The following is a 15,311-nucleotide window of genomic DNA, read 5'->3' as shown; positions in this document are numbered from 1 at the left end:
AATATGTAAATGGGCAAATGGGGCTGATGGTCAACACAAACCCTCCTTCATTAGAGGAGCATGGAGACGCCATGGAGACAAGGAGTTTTGGGGGGTAGAGAGATAGAGAGGGTGGTATGTGCATGTTTGATGGGGGGGGGGGGGGGGGGGGGGGTGTTGGGATGATGAATGAGTGTACACCATGCTGTCATTTGTACTTTGGCATCCAGTCCAAAGCACAATTTAGTGTAAAATATTGCACCAGCCCCTTCAGATGACAAAGTGTAATGCTGATGTATGAATAGACAGAAACCATCCCCAGCTGCTATTGAACAGTGGGAGGTAGATATTCTTCTCAAAGGGCATTTAATTAGCGTACACACAGCCACTGCAGAGGGTGAATACTGAAAAAAGGCCAGTCATACTCTGGTCCTTAAGTGCAACAAACAAATATGACTAGAAAATAAAACAGGTAAGGTAAACAAGTTTGTTGCTCTGTTCATAGATGTGTCACATATTAATAGATTTAAAATCTTTCTTTTGTTGTTGTTTTTGTTGTTGTTGTTTTTTAGAAATTGTTCCCATTTCCTTAAAAGTGACTCATATTATTCTTTGCTGCTTTATGTCTTCATGCACTGCCTTTCAGCTATTTCAGAGAATACTATTTACACAAAAACTATCTTTTAAATTTTGTTCATCAACTTAGAGATTATCACATAAATGTGAAGAACATCCATCGTAATAATTATCTTGTAGAAGAACTTAGTGATTTGTGACATGATGAAAATATCATGTGTGTTCCTTTTTCTGCAACTTTTATTTTCATTTTTTTAAGCAAGAGAGTTCTGCACTAACAATATTTCATATTAATAGCGCATAATGTGTCACTTGCCACAAATCTAAATAAAATCATTTCTTACGCATTTCCTTCAGCCTATGTGGATTCTTTCAGCATCAAATCTTTTAACTTGTTGAATTGTTTTTAGATCTGCAACTTTAGCCACTGCTAGTTTTGTATGAAAAAATGAAAGTTAGATTGTCCTTAATATCTCTCAAATTGTTCAACTTTGAAAGCTTGCTCAGTATAATTTCATAAACAGCTAGGCTAGTTTGACGTAAATCTGGGGAATGCACTTGGAGTACATGGGAGAGCTTTCCAAAACAGTTTAGTCTAACCTCATTTAGAATAAAACTTAATGTTCCCACACATGGTTCCTGAGAAAGATTACCAACCTTAAATACCCCCAACAGTGAAACTGTATCCAAAATAACACTATTACTGCTTCTGACTTAGGGTACAGGTGCTATGCACAAATTCCTATCAGCCACTTGCACCTGAATCATCCTTTTATATTTGCAAAGATAGCATGACAGCTGCCTTTAACTGTAAGAGTGAGCCAAATTTCTGTCTGGATTATGGGATTCAGAGCAGCTGTGCAGTTTCAGATGCCACACAACCTTCTCCAAAGGACAAGAAGGTAAATAAAACGTTCTATCTATAACAGAGGATAGTTATGACATTTTAAAAATAGCAAACAGTTAATTATTAATCAATGGCACTTAGGTTATGTGAATTTGAGCCTACGTTACTTTGTTTTTTACAATATACGATGCTTAAACCCCCTTGAATTTGTCTACATGAAACAGCAGCAACATTTGTTTTAACATGACTACGAGAAGAATGGTGAAGCTGTCGACCTCTAACCAATATATTCTAATTTCCTTCTATTGGGATTTATGGAATGAGGAAATAAGTGAAATGACTACTGGCAAATATTCTCAAATTACATTTGAGAATTAGTTTCCTTGGGTGTGTTCTGGATGACATAATTGCAGTAAGTGGTTTTCTTTACCCCCTACAGGTAACTATGTTCCTGATTGTGGGCTGTATATAAGAGGAGAAGCTGTCAGAAAGGTTGCTCATTTAGCCAAACAGTACTTCATACAAACAAACTGACGACTGAGAACTCCTGTCCTGGGTCTCTTCTGGTTTGGCAGGTAAAGGATTTTCTCTTTTAAATTTGTTTGGTTTTGAGCGTGATGCTTCTTGGTACTTATATTTAAAACAATACTTAAGAAACCTTTCAAAAAATACATTTAATATACGTAGTACTATAATTTAGTAGCATTTTGATGTGGCATTATGTTTTTAATACAGCTAACTTCAATCGATATACAGTGGTGTGAAAGATTGTTGTCCCCTGCCCATTCATCTTTGCATATTTTTTGCAATTCAGCCACACTGGAGGGTTTACAAGCATGAAACACCTTTTTATGGTCATGCCACAGCATCTCCATGGGATTCAGTTCAGGACCTTGACTAGGTCACTGAGTAAGTCTTCATTTGGTTTTTCTTAAGTCATTCAGAGGTGGACTTGCTGGTGTGTTTTGGAACATTGCCCTGCTGGAAAAACCAAGTGCGCTTCAGCTTGAGGTCAAAAACTGGACTGGACATTCTCCTTTGGGATGTTTTGGTAGACAGCAGAATTCTTGATTCCATTTACCACACCAAGTCTTCCAGGTCCCGAGGCAGCCAAACAGCCCCAGGCCATCACACTACCATGACCATATTTTACTGTTGGTATGATGTTCCTTGTCTGCAACGTTAGTTTTTATGCCAGATGTAACAGGACTCAAACCTTCCAAAAAGTTCAACTTCTATCTCGTCTGCATAAAATAATGTTTTACCAGATGTCTTGGGGAGATGTTTTTGGCAATTGTGAGATGAGCCTTTGAGTTAGTTTTGGTCAGCAGAGGTTTTCTCCTAGAACTCTCCCATTTTTGCTCATTCCTTTTCTTATTGTTGAATCATTAAGTCTAATCTTAACTGAGACATGTGAATCCTGAGGTTCTTTAATGTTTTCTGGGTTATTTTGTGACCTCTTGGATGAGTTGTTAATGTGCTCTTGGAGTAACTTTGGTAAGCCAGTCAAGCCTGGAAAGCTTCACCGCTGTTCCAGATTTACTCCATTGGTGTCTAATGGCTCTCACTTTGGTTCACTGGAGTGCCAAAGCCTTACAAATAGCTTTGTAAACCTTTCCAGACTGATAGATGTCAGTGACTTTGTTTCTCAAGTGTTTCTTTAGATCCTTGCAAGATGTGTTGCTTTCTGAGATCTTTTAGCCTGCTTCACTTTGTCAGACAGCTTCTATTTAAGTGATTTCTTGATTCAACAGGTCGGCCAGCAGTGTAGGGACTACAGTAACTACGTTATTATTGTGGTAATGAACATGGTAACTAGTTATTATGCCAAAATCAGGAACGCGTTAATCATTACTGGGATTTAGATAGGGTCGTTATTCGTTACTTCTTGCGGTGGCTATCACGGAGCTTCCACAGATTCAGTAACATTAGCAAGTGTTGGAGACCAGCAGGTAGATGAGGGAAAGGGGAGGCAGGAGGAGCAGAGACCCGAGGCGGTGTTGAGGCCGCCGGTCCGAGTGTCAGGTGAACTGAACTTCAGGTAAGAAGTTATGACTTGCAGTCTATCTGGGTCAGATATAAACCAAGTTTAGGTGGAGTTTATTTTCGTTATGCTGACTTTTTTGTACTGGGTACTAGCTAGCATGATGGAGTTTCTATACAGCTGGGTGAGTGCTATGATGTTACTGATGTCGAACTTTATTTTGTTCATAAGGTTAATTATTAGAGTTGCCAACCATCCCGTAAAAAACGGAATGTCCCGCATTCAGAGAATATATTATTGGTATTGAGGTGAAAAGGAACACAGTTTGTCCCGGACTTCCGCTACAATGAAAAAGACACAAAGCTGGAGTTATTCTGTCTTTATGCTGTCAGCTGCCTCTTCTTCTCTCATTCTCTCCCCCTCCCTCTCCTGTTTCTGCTTCAATCATGAAACTGATCAATGATCAGCTGATCGGCTTTTCTCTCTTGTTTGTTTATCGCCCACTTTGCGCCAGAAAGAAGAAACCAGCGGAGGTCGCGTTAAACAAGAGCAGCACGTTTAAGCTTGATCAGCTGTTGATAGAATTTATTTAATATTACTTTCTAGTATCAGCTGATGTTTGCTGGAGCCACAGCTGTAAAAGCTGCTGGTCATGATATCGGTTTAGTTATCTGGTGAGAGGGAAACATGAAGATGAAATCAGGAGATGTCCTTACTGAATCATCAGACCTGAACAGGTGATGGAGAAACAGGTTTACCTTTTAGGTGACATGAATGAGTTGAAGGGAAGTTATGAACTGTTTGTGAGAGACAAAAAACACCAGGATCCTTTTTCTACCTAGCTGACGGCTGGTAACTGTGCAGGGGCAGGTCTAGCAATGTTTTGCCAGGGGGGCAGGTAGGGCATTAACAGGGAGAGGGGGGCACAAAGAAGTACTTTTCTTTCTTATTCTCATTTAAAATATCTAGCTTTTAAAAAATAATTATCTGAATCTTACAACAAACGATTGATAGATTGATGCATATATACCATCAGAACCGTGTACATCACTGTCACAACAGTGTTTGTTTTCATTCAAAGGCTTTATGATTTTTCCTATAATGGCGGGCCACTCTCTAGTCAAAATGCCCGGGCCGATTTTTTGTCCCAGTCCAGCCGTGTATGCAGCTCATCTACAGTCTGGTGTTACCTACATTTTCCTATTCGGAAGGCAGAATTTCCGACTTCTGAGTACAATCGAAAGCACCACGACTGCATTTTTCGTGTTAGACGTAAAAAGCGCACATGATGCTGTGACGTAGGCTAGAATCATGGCGGCGGTCAATGACAGTCCAGGCGTGGGATTTCTCTCGTGGAAATATGCACATTATCTTTTCCTTTCTATTGGTAGGTGGCACAGTGCACTTGTGGCAAGTAAGCAAGCTAGAAGACTGGCAATCTTGCTGGGTATCCAGTTACGGAAGCAACACATTAACAAGAGATCAATAATATCTTTGTCTAATATTAAAATGTGTTTGATGATCTGAAACATGTAAGTGTGAAAAATATGCAAAAGACTGGAAAATCAGGAAGGGGGCAAACACTTTTTCCCATCACTGTATTAAAAAGATAGTCTAAACTAAAATATTGATCTCATGTGATGCACCTCTTGAAAGTTCAATTTTCATTGTCATTTTGTTTTAAGGTTCCTCTACAATCATGATGCGACTGGTAATATATAACTTTAAATACATTTTAAGTTCAATTAAAATTTAATTTCCTTTTGTTCTGTAATACATATGTTTTCACATTACAAGCTCAATTCCGAAAATGTTGGGATTCTGCATAAAATCTAAATAAAAACAGAATGATATGATTTGCAAATTTTGCAAACACTTTTATTCACAATATAAAATACGTGAAATAAGTTTAAACTTATTAGTGGCTGATTTAAAATTTGATGACAGTATTAGATTTGCCATCAAATAGTAAAAGTTCTGGACTGCAGGGAAACAAGTTCAGCATCTATACACTTCAACTTTAATATTGTCTTGGTGAAATATGTAAGGCCTTGACAAAAAGAAACATAATATGGATGGGAGCACATGTTGCTCTAAAACCTGTTCACAGCTTTCAGCACTGATGGTGCTTTTCCAGATGTGGGAGATTTAAAATTATCTGACTGTAGAAGTACACGCCAGAAACGATGGTTCTGCACACTGTTATTGTTTTTTATTGAGAGTTATGCACACAAAGAAGGCAGTCCGTTTCAGTCTAGCTCTCTCCTCCTCCCCGCTCGACTCTGCCTTCACTATAGAGACACGGAAAAGAGACACCGTCATCAGACAATCGCCTGTGGCTCACCTGGCTCCCGGTGCCGCCCCCTTAAGCTAACTGCACCACTCCTCCCTTGCAGCTGAGCCAAAGACCACACCACCACCACACTGATATATTTCATGAAATAGCAAAAATGACTCAGTTTAAATGTTTTTAATGTTCTACTGAGAATAAAGTGTCAGTTTATGAAATTTGCAAATCATTGTATTCTGGTTTCAGCTACGTTTTACAGAATTTCCCAACATTATCAGAATTGATTTTATACATTCAATACAATATGTACAAGCAGAATGCAGTTTTATGTGATTCCAACATATTTATTTTTCTATTTTTTCTTGCAGTTGGTTGTTGCCATTATTGCGGGATTACTTTTTGGTGGGTTGTTCTCAATAACTATTAAATTTTAACAATTCTGCAACTTATTGACAGTGCATTTAATCAAAAAATATGCAATTAAAGCATTATTAGCAAAACAAAATGTTATGATTGTGTTTACCAGAAAACACATACGGGGTGGACAGTGCGGCCAGCTCTGAAAAACAAAAAGATAAAAATGGTAAGACCCTTCACAGTAGGGTGCTACATTTCATGACCAATGTCCTGTATCTTAGCTAATGTAGAAAAACATTGTAACATGTTACTTGTATATTCAGATTTGACAATCTTAAAATAGTAACATCCTTCATCACAAGTTGATTAATGTTACATACAATGTACGTTATTTCAGTCTCAGATGAAGAACTTTGTATCTACTTCTAAAGTTAATAGCTTCTGACAAGACTATAATATCTCAGAAGTGTTGGCAATTGCAAAGATACAACATTATTCTTCTTACTAGGAAGTGAAAAGCAGGCTTCCAGTGGCCCCAGTTCTAAGAACCCAAAGGATAAAAATGGTGAGATCCTTCATTACAACTTGAATAATGTTGTAATTAGTTTTATGTGTGTACATAAAAGGTGTATATTTTCTTCTGAAGAGCTTTGTATCTTCTTGTAAAGCTGTTTTTTGGCAATTATGTCAACTGGCAGAACTGTATACAGTCATAAAAAACAATAGAAATAGTTAGATCTTTCATAACAATTTCATTAATGTCAATACAGTGTGTATTATTTCAGTGAAAATCACAACATTATTCTTCTCACTAGGAAGCGACCGGCAGGCTCCCAGTGGCTCCAGTCCCAAGGACCCAAAGGATAAAAAAGGTAGAGCCTTCATTGCAATATGATTAATGTCACATAAAATATGTATATTTTCAGTCTGTGCTGCAGAGTTTTGTATCTTTGTGTAAAGATGTTAATTTTTGAAAATTATCTAAATTGGCAGAACTGTAAAAATAGAAATATTGAGATCCTTCATAACAATTTCATTGTCAATACAGTGTGTATTATATCAGTCACTGGTAGAACTGTACAACATCACAACATTATTCTTCTTACTAGGAAGCGACCAGCAGGCTCCCAGTGGATCTAGTTCTAAGGACCTAAAGGATAAAAATGGTGAGATCCTTCATTACAACTTGAATAATGTTGTAATTAGTTTTATGTATGTACATAAAAGGTGTATATTTTCTTCTGAAGAGGTTTGTATCTTCTTGTAAAGTTGTTTTTTGGCAATTATGTCAACTGGCAGAACTGTATACAGTCACAAAAAACAATAGAAATAGTTAGATCTTTCATAACAATTTCATTAATGTCAATACAGTGTGTATTATTTCAGTCAAAATCACAACATTATTCTTCTCACTAGGAAGCGACCAGCAGGCTCCCCGTGGATCTAGTCCTAAGGACCCAAAGGATAAAAAAGGTAGATCCTTCATTGTAATATGATTAGTGTCACATGAAATGCGTATTATTTCAATCACTGCAGAAGAGCTTCGTAGCATTTTGTAAAGTTATTCAGTTTTGACAGCTGTGCCATCATAACTGTGCACAATCACAACAGACATCATCATTTATATTTACTAGAAAACTCCCCTGACGCCAGTCCTAAGGACCAAAAGGATAAAAAAGGTAAATCCTTAATGAGAATTTGATTAATGCAAGTACAGTGTGTATCATTTCAATCACTGCAGAAGAGTTTAGTAAAAGTTACTCATTTTTGACAATTTTGCACAATCACTGTGCACAATTACAACAGACATCATTTTCTTACTATATTTACTAGAAAACTCCACTGACTCCAGTCCTAAGGACCAAAAGGATAAAAAAGGTCAGATCCTTCATTACAACTTGATTTATGTCACAAATGTGTATGTACATAAAATGTGCTGAAGAACTTTTCAGCTTCTTGTAAATGTATTCAATTCTGACAATTCTGCAATTTATAAGCAGTGCATTTAATCAAAAAATATGCAATTAAAGCATTATTAGCAAAACAAAATGTTATGATTGTGTTTACCAGAAAACACATACAAAGTGGACAGTGCGCCCAGCTCTGAAAAACAAAAAGATAAAAATGGTAAGACCCTTCACAGTAGGGTGCTACATTTCATGACCAATGTCCTGTATTTTAGCTAATGTAGAAAAACATTGTAACATGTTACTTGTATATTCAGATTTGACAATCTTAAAATAGTAACATCCTTCATCACAAGTTGATTAATGTTACATACAATGTACGTTATTTCAGTCTCAAATGAAGAACTTTGTATCTACTTCTAAAGTTAATAGCTTCTGACAAGACTATAATATCTCAGAAGTGTTGGCAATTGCAAAAATACAACATTATTCTTCTTACTAGGAAGTGAAAAGCAGGCTTCCAGTGGCCCCAGTTCTAAGAACCCAAAGGATAAAAATGGTGAGATCCTTCATTACAACTTGAATAATGTTGTAATTAGTTTTATGTATGTACATAAAAGGTGTATATTTTCTTCTGAAGAGCTTTGTATCTTCTTGTAAAGCTGTTTTTTGGCAATTATGTCAACTGGCAGAACTGTATACAGTCACAAAAAACAATAGAAATAGTTAGATCTTTCATAACAATTTCATTAATGTCAATACAGTGTGTATTATTTCAGTCAAAATCACAACATTATTCTTCTCCCTAGGAAGCGACCAGCAGGCTCCCAGTGGCTCCAATCCTAAGGACCCAAAGGATAAAAAAGGTATTGCAATATGATTAATGTCACATAAAATGCATATTATTTCAATCACTGCAGAAGAGCTTTGTAGCATTTTGTAAAGTTATTCAGTTTTGACAGCTGTGCCATCATAACTGTGCACAATCACAACAGACATCATTTTTTGATTATATATTTACTAGAAAACTCCACTGACTCCAGTCCTAAGGACCAAAAGGATAAAAATGGTGAGATCCTTCATTACAACCTAATGAATGTCACATAAAATATGTATATTTTCAGTCTGTGCTGAAAAGCTTTGTATCTTTGTGTAAAGTTGTTAATTTTTGAAAATTACCTAAATTGGCAGAACTGTAAAAATAGAAATATTGAGATCCTTCATAACAATTTCATTGTCAATACAGTGTGTATTATATCAGTCACTGGTAGAACTGTACAACATCACAACATTATTCTTCTTACTAGGAAGCGACCAGCAGGCTCCCCGTGGATCTAGTCCTAAGGACCCAAAGGATAAAAAAGGTAGATCCTTCATTGTAATATGATTAGTGTCACATGAAATGCGTATTATTTCAATCACTGCAGAAGAGCTTCGTAGCATTTTGTAAAGTTATTCAGTTTTGACAGCTGTGCCATCAGAACTGTGCACAATCACAACAGACATCATTTTTTGATTATATTTACTAGAAAACTCCCCTGACGCCAGTCCTAAGGACCAAAAGGATAAAAAAGGTAGATCCTTAATGAGAATTTGATTAATGCAAGTACAGTGTGTATCATTTCAATCACTGCAGAAGAGTTTAGTAAAAGTTACTCATTTTTGACAATTTTCACAATCACAACAGACATCATTTTCTTATTATATTTACTAGAAAACTCCACTGACTCCAGTCCTAAGGACCAAAAGGATAAAAAAGGTCAGATCCTTCATTACAACTTGATTTATGTCACAAATGTGTATGTACATAAAATGTGCAGAAGAACTTTTCAGCTTCTTGTAAATGTATTCAATTTTGACAATTTTGTAAACTCCCAGAACTGTACACAATCACAAAAGATCTTTTTATTCATTTTAACTAGAAAAGTCAAGAGGCTCCAGTTCTAAGAAACCAAAAGATAAAAAGGGTGAGATCCTTCATTATAACTTGATTAATACCATGTAAAATGTGTATATCTTCGGTCTCTGTTGAAGAGTTTTGCATCTTCTTGTAAAATTATTCAAATTTGACAAGAATTGTACACTGTAACAAAGTACAACATTATTCCACTTAATAGGAAGCAAAGAGCAGGACTCCAGTGAATCTGATTCAAAGGAAGAAAAAGACGGTAAGAGCCTTCAACACTGTGTATCAGTATCACATACAGTGTGGTGTATTTTAATCATGGTGGAAGAACTTTGTAACTTCTTGGAACTCCATAAACTGTAAGGACTGTTATTCTTCTTATGTTTACTAGAAAGGAAAAAGCAGGCCTCTAGTGAATCTAATTCTAAGGAACAAAAGGATAAAAAAGGTCAGATCCTTCATTACAACTTGATTTATGTCACAAATGTGCATGTACATAAAATGGGCTGAAGAACTTTTCAGCTTCTTGTAAATGTATTCAATTTTGACAATTTTGTAAACTCCCAGAGCTGTACACAATCACAAAAGATCTTTTTATTCATTTTAACTAGAAAAGTCAAGAGGCTCCAGTTCTAAGAAACCAAAAGATAAAAAGGGTGAGATCCTTCATTATAACTTGATTAATACCATGTAAAATGTGTATATCTTCAGTCTCTGTTGAAGAGCTTTGCATCTTCTTGTAAAATTATTCAAATTTGACAAGAATTGTACACTGTAACAAAGTACAACATTATTCCACTTAATAGGAAGCAAAGAGCAGGACTCCAGTGAATCTGATTCAAAGGAAGAAAAGGACGGTAAGAGCCTTCAACACTGTGTATCAGTATCACATACAGTGTGGTGTATTTTAATCATGGTGGAAGAACTTTGTAACTTCTTGGAACTCCATAAACTGTAAGGACTGTTATTCTTTTTATGTTTACTAGAAAGGAAAAAGCAGGCCTCTAGTGAATCTAATTCTAAGGAACAAAAGGATAAAAAAGGTCAGATCCTTCATTACAACTTGATTTATGTCACAAATGTGTATGTACATAAAATGGGCTGAAGAACTTTTCAGCTTCTTGTAAATGTATTCAATTTTGACAATTTTGTAAACTCCCAGAGCTGTACACAATCACAAAAGATCTTTTTATTCATTTTAACTAGAAAATTCAAGAGGCTCCAGTTCTAAGAAACCAAAAGATAACAAGGGTGAGATCCTTCATTATAACTTGATTAATACCATGTAAAATGTGCATATCTTCAGTCTCTGTTGAAGAGCTTTGCATCTTCTTGTAAAATTATTCAAATTTGACAAGAATTGTACACTGTAACAAAATACAACATTATTCCACTTAATAGGAAGCAAAGAGCAGGACTCCAGTGAATCTAGTTCAAAGGAAGAAAAGAACGGTAAGAGCCTTCAACACTGTGTATCTTTATCACATACAGTGTGGTGTATTTTAATCACGGTGGAAGAACTTTGTAATGTCTTGGAACTCCATGAACTGTAAGGACTGTTATTCTTCTTATGTTTACTAGAAAGGAAAAAGCAGGACTCCAGTGAATCTAGTTCAAAGGAAGAAGAGGATGGAAATAGTAAGACCCTTCACTATGTGTCACACCCAATGTGTAGTCAGTGGCATACTTTGAAATGAGAGAAATATTTGCTTATATTGTGATGTCAAACAATGCCCCCAAAATGATGATGTATTATTCTATACATTTACATCTATATTCTACATTTTTTTAATTGGTTGCTAAAGCTTGGTTGCTAAATGCACATTAAACTGTTTACTGGATTATGTGTTAAATGTGTTGATGTGACAGTGGAAATTCAGATTTTTTCTTATCTTATCTTTTAAGGTGTATTTAACTAAATTAAATACATTTAATTAAATAACTTTGACAGGTACACAAAGCCATTAGCACTGTACACCATCACAAATAAAATGACATTATAGCATTTATATTTACTAGAAAGCAACCTACGCCTCGAGTGTGTGTCTGATTTTAAGGAACAAAAGAAGACCGTTCACTTTAATATAACCCAAAGTGAAGTGAAGTTTCTAAGTTCCTAAGGTGGAAAATTTAGTGTTTCATTTGTCACACAGGAGTAGCTATTTTATCCTTTTTATCAGTTTCCTGATAAAATAGGACTTTCCTCTTTTTTTTGGTAATCACACAGTATTAACTCTCATTTTCTCACCATCTAAAGTATCAAATTCATTGTATTTGAAAAACAATCGATGTATTTTAATTGATCAGTTTGTGCAATTTTTAAAGTCTCACTTTCTGCTGTTTCTTCATTTTCTGCATTTCAGGAAAGCCCTGCTTCTATCCCATCAACATTCGTAAGGAGATCACATTTTGTTTTCTCATTTGCAGTTACAGTGCAAAAAAGTGTTTGCCCCCCTGATTTCCTAGTGTTTTGCATGTTTTTCACACTTACATATTTCAGATCATCAAACAATTTTTAATATTAGACAAAGATAACCCAAGTTAATATGAAATTCAGTTTTTAAATGAGGATTTCAGTGATTAAGGGAGAAAGTAAGGCTTTGGGACTCCAGTGAACCAACGTAGTAGCCATTATATACAAAATGAGAAAACTTGGAACAAGGGTAAAGCTTCCCAAGAGTGACCAAAATTACTCCAAGAGCACATTGATGACGACTTAAGAAAAACAAAATGAAGACTTTGGAGCGGCCCAATCAAAGTCCTGACCTGAATCCAAAGGAGATGCTGTGGCATGACCTTAAAAAGCCGTTTCATGCTTGAAAACCCTACAATGTGGCAAAGTTGCAACAATTATGCAAAGATGATTGGTCCAAAATTCCTCTTGATTGCAGTTTTTGCTGCTAAGGGTTGGTCCAACCAGTTATTAGGTTTAGGGGGCAATCACTTTTTCACACAGAGCCATGTAGGTTTGGATTTATTTCCCTTAAATCATAAACACCTTCATTTAGAAAATGCATTTTGTGTTTACTTATGTTATCCTTGTCTAATATTTAAGTTTCTTTGATGATCTGAAACTAAATACTTTTTCACACCACTGTCCATCACAGCCATCTTTTTTAACATTCACAATTTGTCTTAGTCAAATGAAAACATTTACAGAAAAGCTTTCAAAGTTGCTAAATTATCTGAATTTGACCCTTTTCCAGGATGCTGGACAGAATGGTTCGATAGAGACGACCCTTCTGCATCTGGAGACTGGGAAACTCTTTGCAGGCTCCGCAAAGAGAACCCTGGAAAGATCTGCCCTAGACCAGCAGCTATCGAAGCCAAGACTCTATCTGGGCTCACTGTGGCTGCAGCAGGGGACGTGATTTACAAGTAAGAACAGTAGAAGAAAAAATATGTGAAAAAGTGTGTGTGAGTGATATATTCTATGGAATTGGCAGCATTTGCATTTTCACTGTTTAAGTTGGACACAGTTTGAGGATTCACCAAAGTGTGACATGAACCATATGCCACAGCAATCCATCCAGTGTTTTGGAGATATTGCAGCCTGTACCACAGTGGTGACAAATCAACAGACAGACAGATGGGCTGACAGAGTTTGATTGCCATGCCTTTAACCATGCATTAACATGTCTAAAAAATGCAAATACACTTAAGTGGTTACAGCCATTAGGCTGCTCTTAGTCAGTTTCATGTCGGTCTCCTTCTTTTCTTTTTTCTTTTTTAGAAATGACATAACTTCAGGATTCATCTGCAGAAACAAAGACCAGATCAAGAAAAAGAAGTGCAACGATTATCGTGTTCGCTTCAGCTGCTATCCCCCGTTTTGTGACAGAGGAGGTATCACTACATTCTGCATGTGGAATATTAAGCTCCTAATGCAAACTGATTTCTTGCTTTTTTTTATTGCATAAAGTATAGACAGTCATTTAAAATGTTGCTTTGGTTCTGTAGTTTTCTAACAGGCATGCTTTGTCCGTATTTACTCGCTGCAGTGTGTTGGACCAGCTGGTTTAATCGCGATAATCCTGGTGCAACAGGAGACTGGGAGGTTTTAAGTGAACTGAAGAAACAATACAAAATTTGTGACAACCCTCTGTATGTGGACGCTGTTACCACTGACACGATGACCCCAGCCATCTACACAGGGGAGACCTTTTACATGTAAGCTGCCTCCTAAGAAAACAATAAAAGCTTCACGTTTGGTACAAACGTTGTTCAGCAACAACGCCTCTTGCCTCAAGTTTCCAAATTTTAGACATGTTCTGCCTGAAGATACTTCTTAAACAACGAATGGGAATTCAGTTATATTTGTAAGGGTGATCATTTTTCCTGAGGGAACTGCATAATGTCGAAATTCATTCTTGTATTACTGGGTTGACTTAAACAATATGTGTGTTATGAGAAAGAAAAAGTAATACATGACAGGAAATGATTTACTTGTGATTATTTTATCTTATTTAAATAGGATGTTTGAGACATTTCACATTTACACTTATAAAAAAACAAATTACACAAGACATTTGGATGAGTAAAATTCATTTTTATTGGACCTGCCAACAGCACTATTGCGAAACCAGGTCATCTATTTTTATCATTAAAAAAAAAGACAACTGCAACAACAAAAGTAAGTATGGTTTAACCAACATGCCTCATTAAACAGTGGAAATGAACTGACATTTACATATTACTTTACCAGTCTTATTGACTGTGGAGTAAAGTGCTGGAGAATACAAGGTACATTTGACCATACATCTTTACTCTGCTTTACTCTGTGCACTTTAATTATTTTATGGTGGGCAAATTAGACCTACTAACTAAATATGTATGTCTTTGTACAATAAACACAAGTTCCTGTTTTAGATTATTATCAATGTAATAATAAAATAAAATAAAAACATTAAGCATATTTGTAGCTTACTTTGTGCTCATTTTTTTCAGGTACAATCCAACTGACGGATTTGTTTGCCGCAATAAGGACCAGACTACTGGCAAGTGCAGAGACTACAAAATTCGCTTTGGATGCCCATGTAACAACTGAGCCCCAATCGAGTCCACCACGCTTAGAATTGTGGGGAGAGAAGAAGTTCCTCTTCATATCACTTTAATTTTCCTCTGCTATTTCTTTTGTTTAATAATTCATTTTTTACTGGGCGTAATATCGGGAAGAATTTGTAATGGGCCCCCTTCGCAGACATCTTCACTTAGCGGCGTTGCAAAAGCACAGGTGTTGCTAAATGAAAGATGATCTTGTTTCAAGCGACCATGGTGATGTGAACGACACAAAAGCAGCTAAAAATGAAGATTTAGTATTAAATATGTACGCAAATGTTTTCAGTGGTACAGGAGGAAGTTTTTCTGCTTTAACTTTCTTTTCTTTTCAGTGATTATGAAAGCATGACATTGTTTGACTAATGAACCAAACGACTAAAACGAATAAAACCACTAATGAACAGCAA

The 15,311-nt window shown here is 36.1% G+C and overlaps 1 protein-coding gene across 19 annotated transcripts; it reads left to right on the top strand.

The window, feature by feature from the left end:
* The first annotated feature begins 1,876 nt into the window (after positions 1-1,876).
* Positions 1,877-15,311, top strand: LOC102779745 (uncharacterized). 19 transcript variants are annotated; one of them, XM_087852208.1, is made up of 31 exons: positions 1,877-1,977; positions 5,072-5,097; positions 6,045-6,078; positions 6,203-6,259; positions 6,542-6,598; positions 6,849-6,905; positions 7,143-7,199; positions 7,450-7,506; positions 7,668-7,712; positions 7,867-7,911; positions 8,104-8,160; positions 8,443-8,499; positions 8,750-8,806; positions 8,965-9,009; positions 9,248-9,304; positions 9,470-9,514; positions 9,655-9,699; positions 9,863-9,907; positions 10,058-10,108; positions 10,238-10,294; positions 10,458-10,502; positions 10,653-10,703; positions 10,833-10,889; positions 11,053-11,097; positions 11,248-11,298; positions 11,428-11,484; positions 12,210-12,239; positions 13,053-13,224; positions 13,580-13,692; positions 13,848-14,016; positions 14,794-15,311. In XM_087852208.1, exons 2-31 carry the CDS (start codon positions 5,086-5,088, stop codon positions 14,891-14,893), a joined length of 1,827 nt encoding a protein of 608 aa, XP_087708334.1. In that variant the 5' UTR covers positions 1,877-1,977; positions 5,072-5,085; the 3' UTR covers positions 14,894-15,311. The 19 variants fall into 19 exon arrangements, with proteins under 19 accessions (XP_087708334.1, XP_087708338.1, XP_087708336.1 ...); XM_087852212.1 differs by lacking the exon at positions 7,143-7,199; XM_087852210.1 differs by lacking the exon at positions 7,668-7,712.

Source organism: Neolamprologus brichardi, chromosome 15, assembly GCF_056152115.1.
Source record: "Neolamprologus brichardi isolate AB-2024 chromosome 15, ASM5615211v1, whole genome shotgun sequence".
Classification (NCBI taxonomy): domain Eukaryota; kingdom Metazoa; phylum Chordata; class Actinopteri; order Cichliformes; family Cichlidae; genus Neolamprologus; species Neolamprologus brichardi.
This window is presented reverse-complemented; position numbering and strand designations above follow the sequence as displayed.

Coding starts and splice junctions, on each gene's coding strand:
- LOC102779745 (XM_087852208.1), top strand. Junction 8,500..8,749: donor GAACCCAAAGGATAAAAATG/GTGAGATCCTTC, acceptor TCTTCTCCCTAG/GAAGCGACCAGCAGGCTCCC. Junction 9,305..9,469: donor GGACCCAAAGGATAAAAAAG/GTAGATCCTTCA, acceptor TATATTTACTAG/AAAACTCCCCTGACGCCAGT.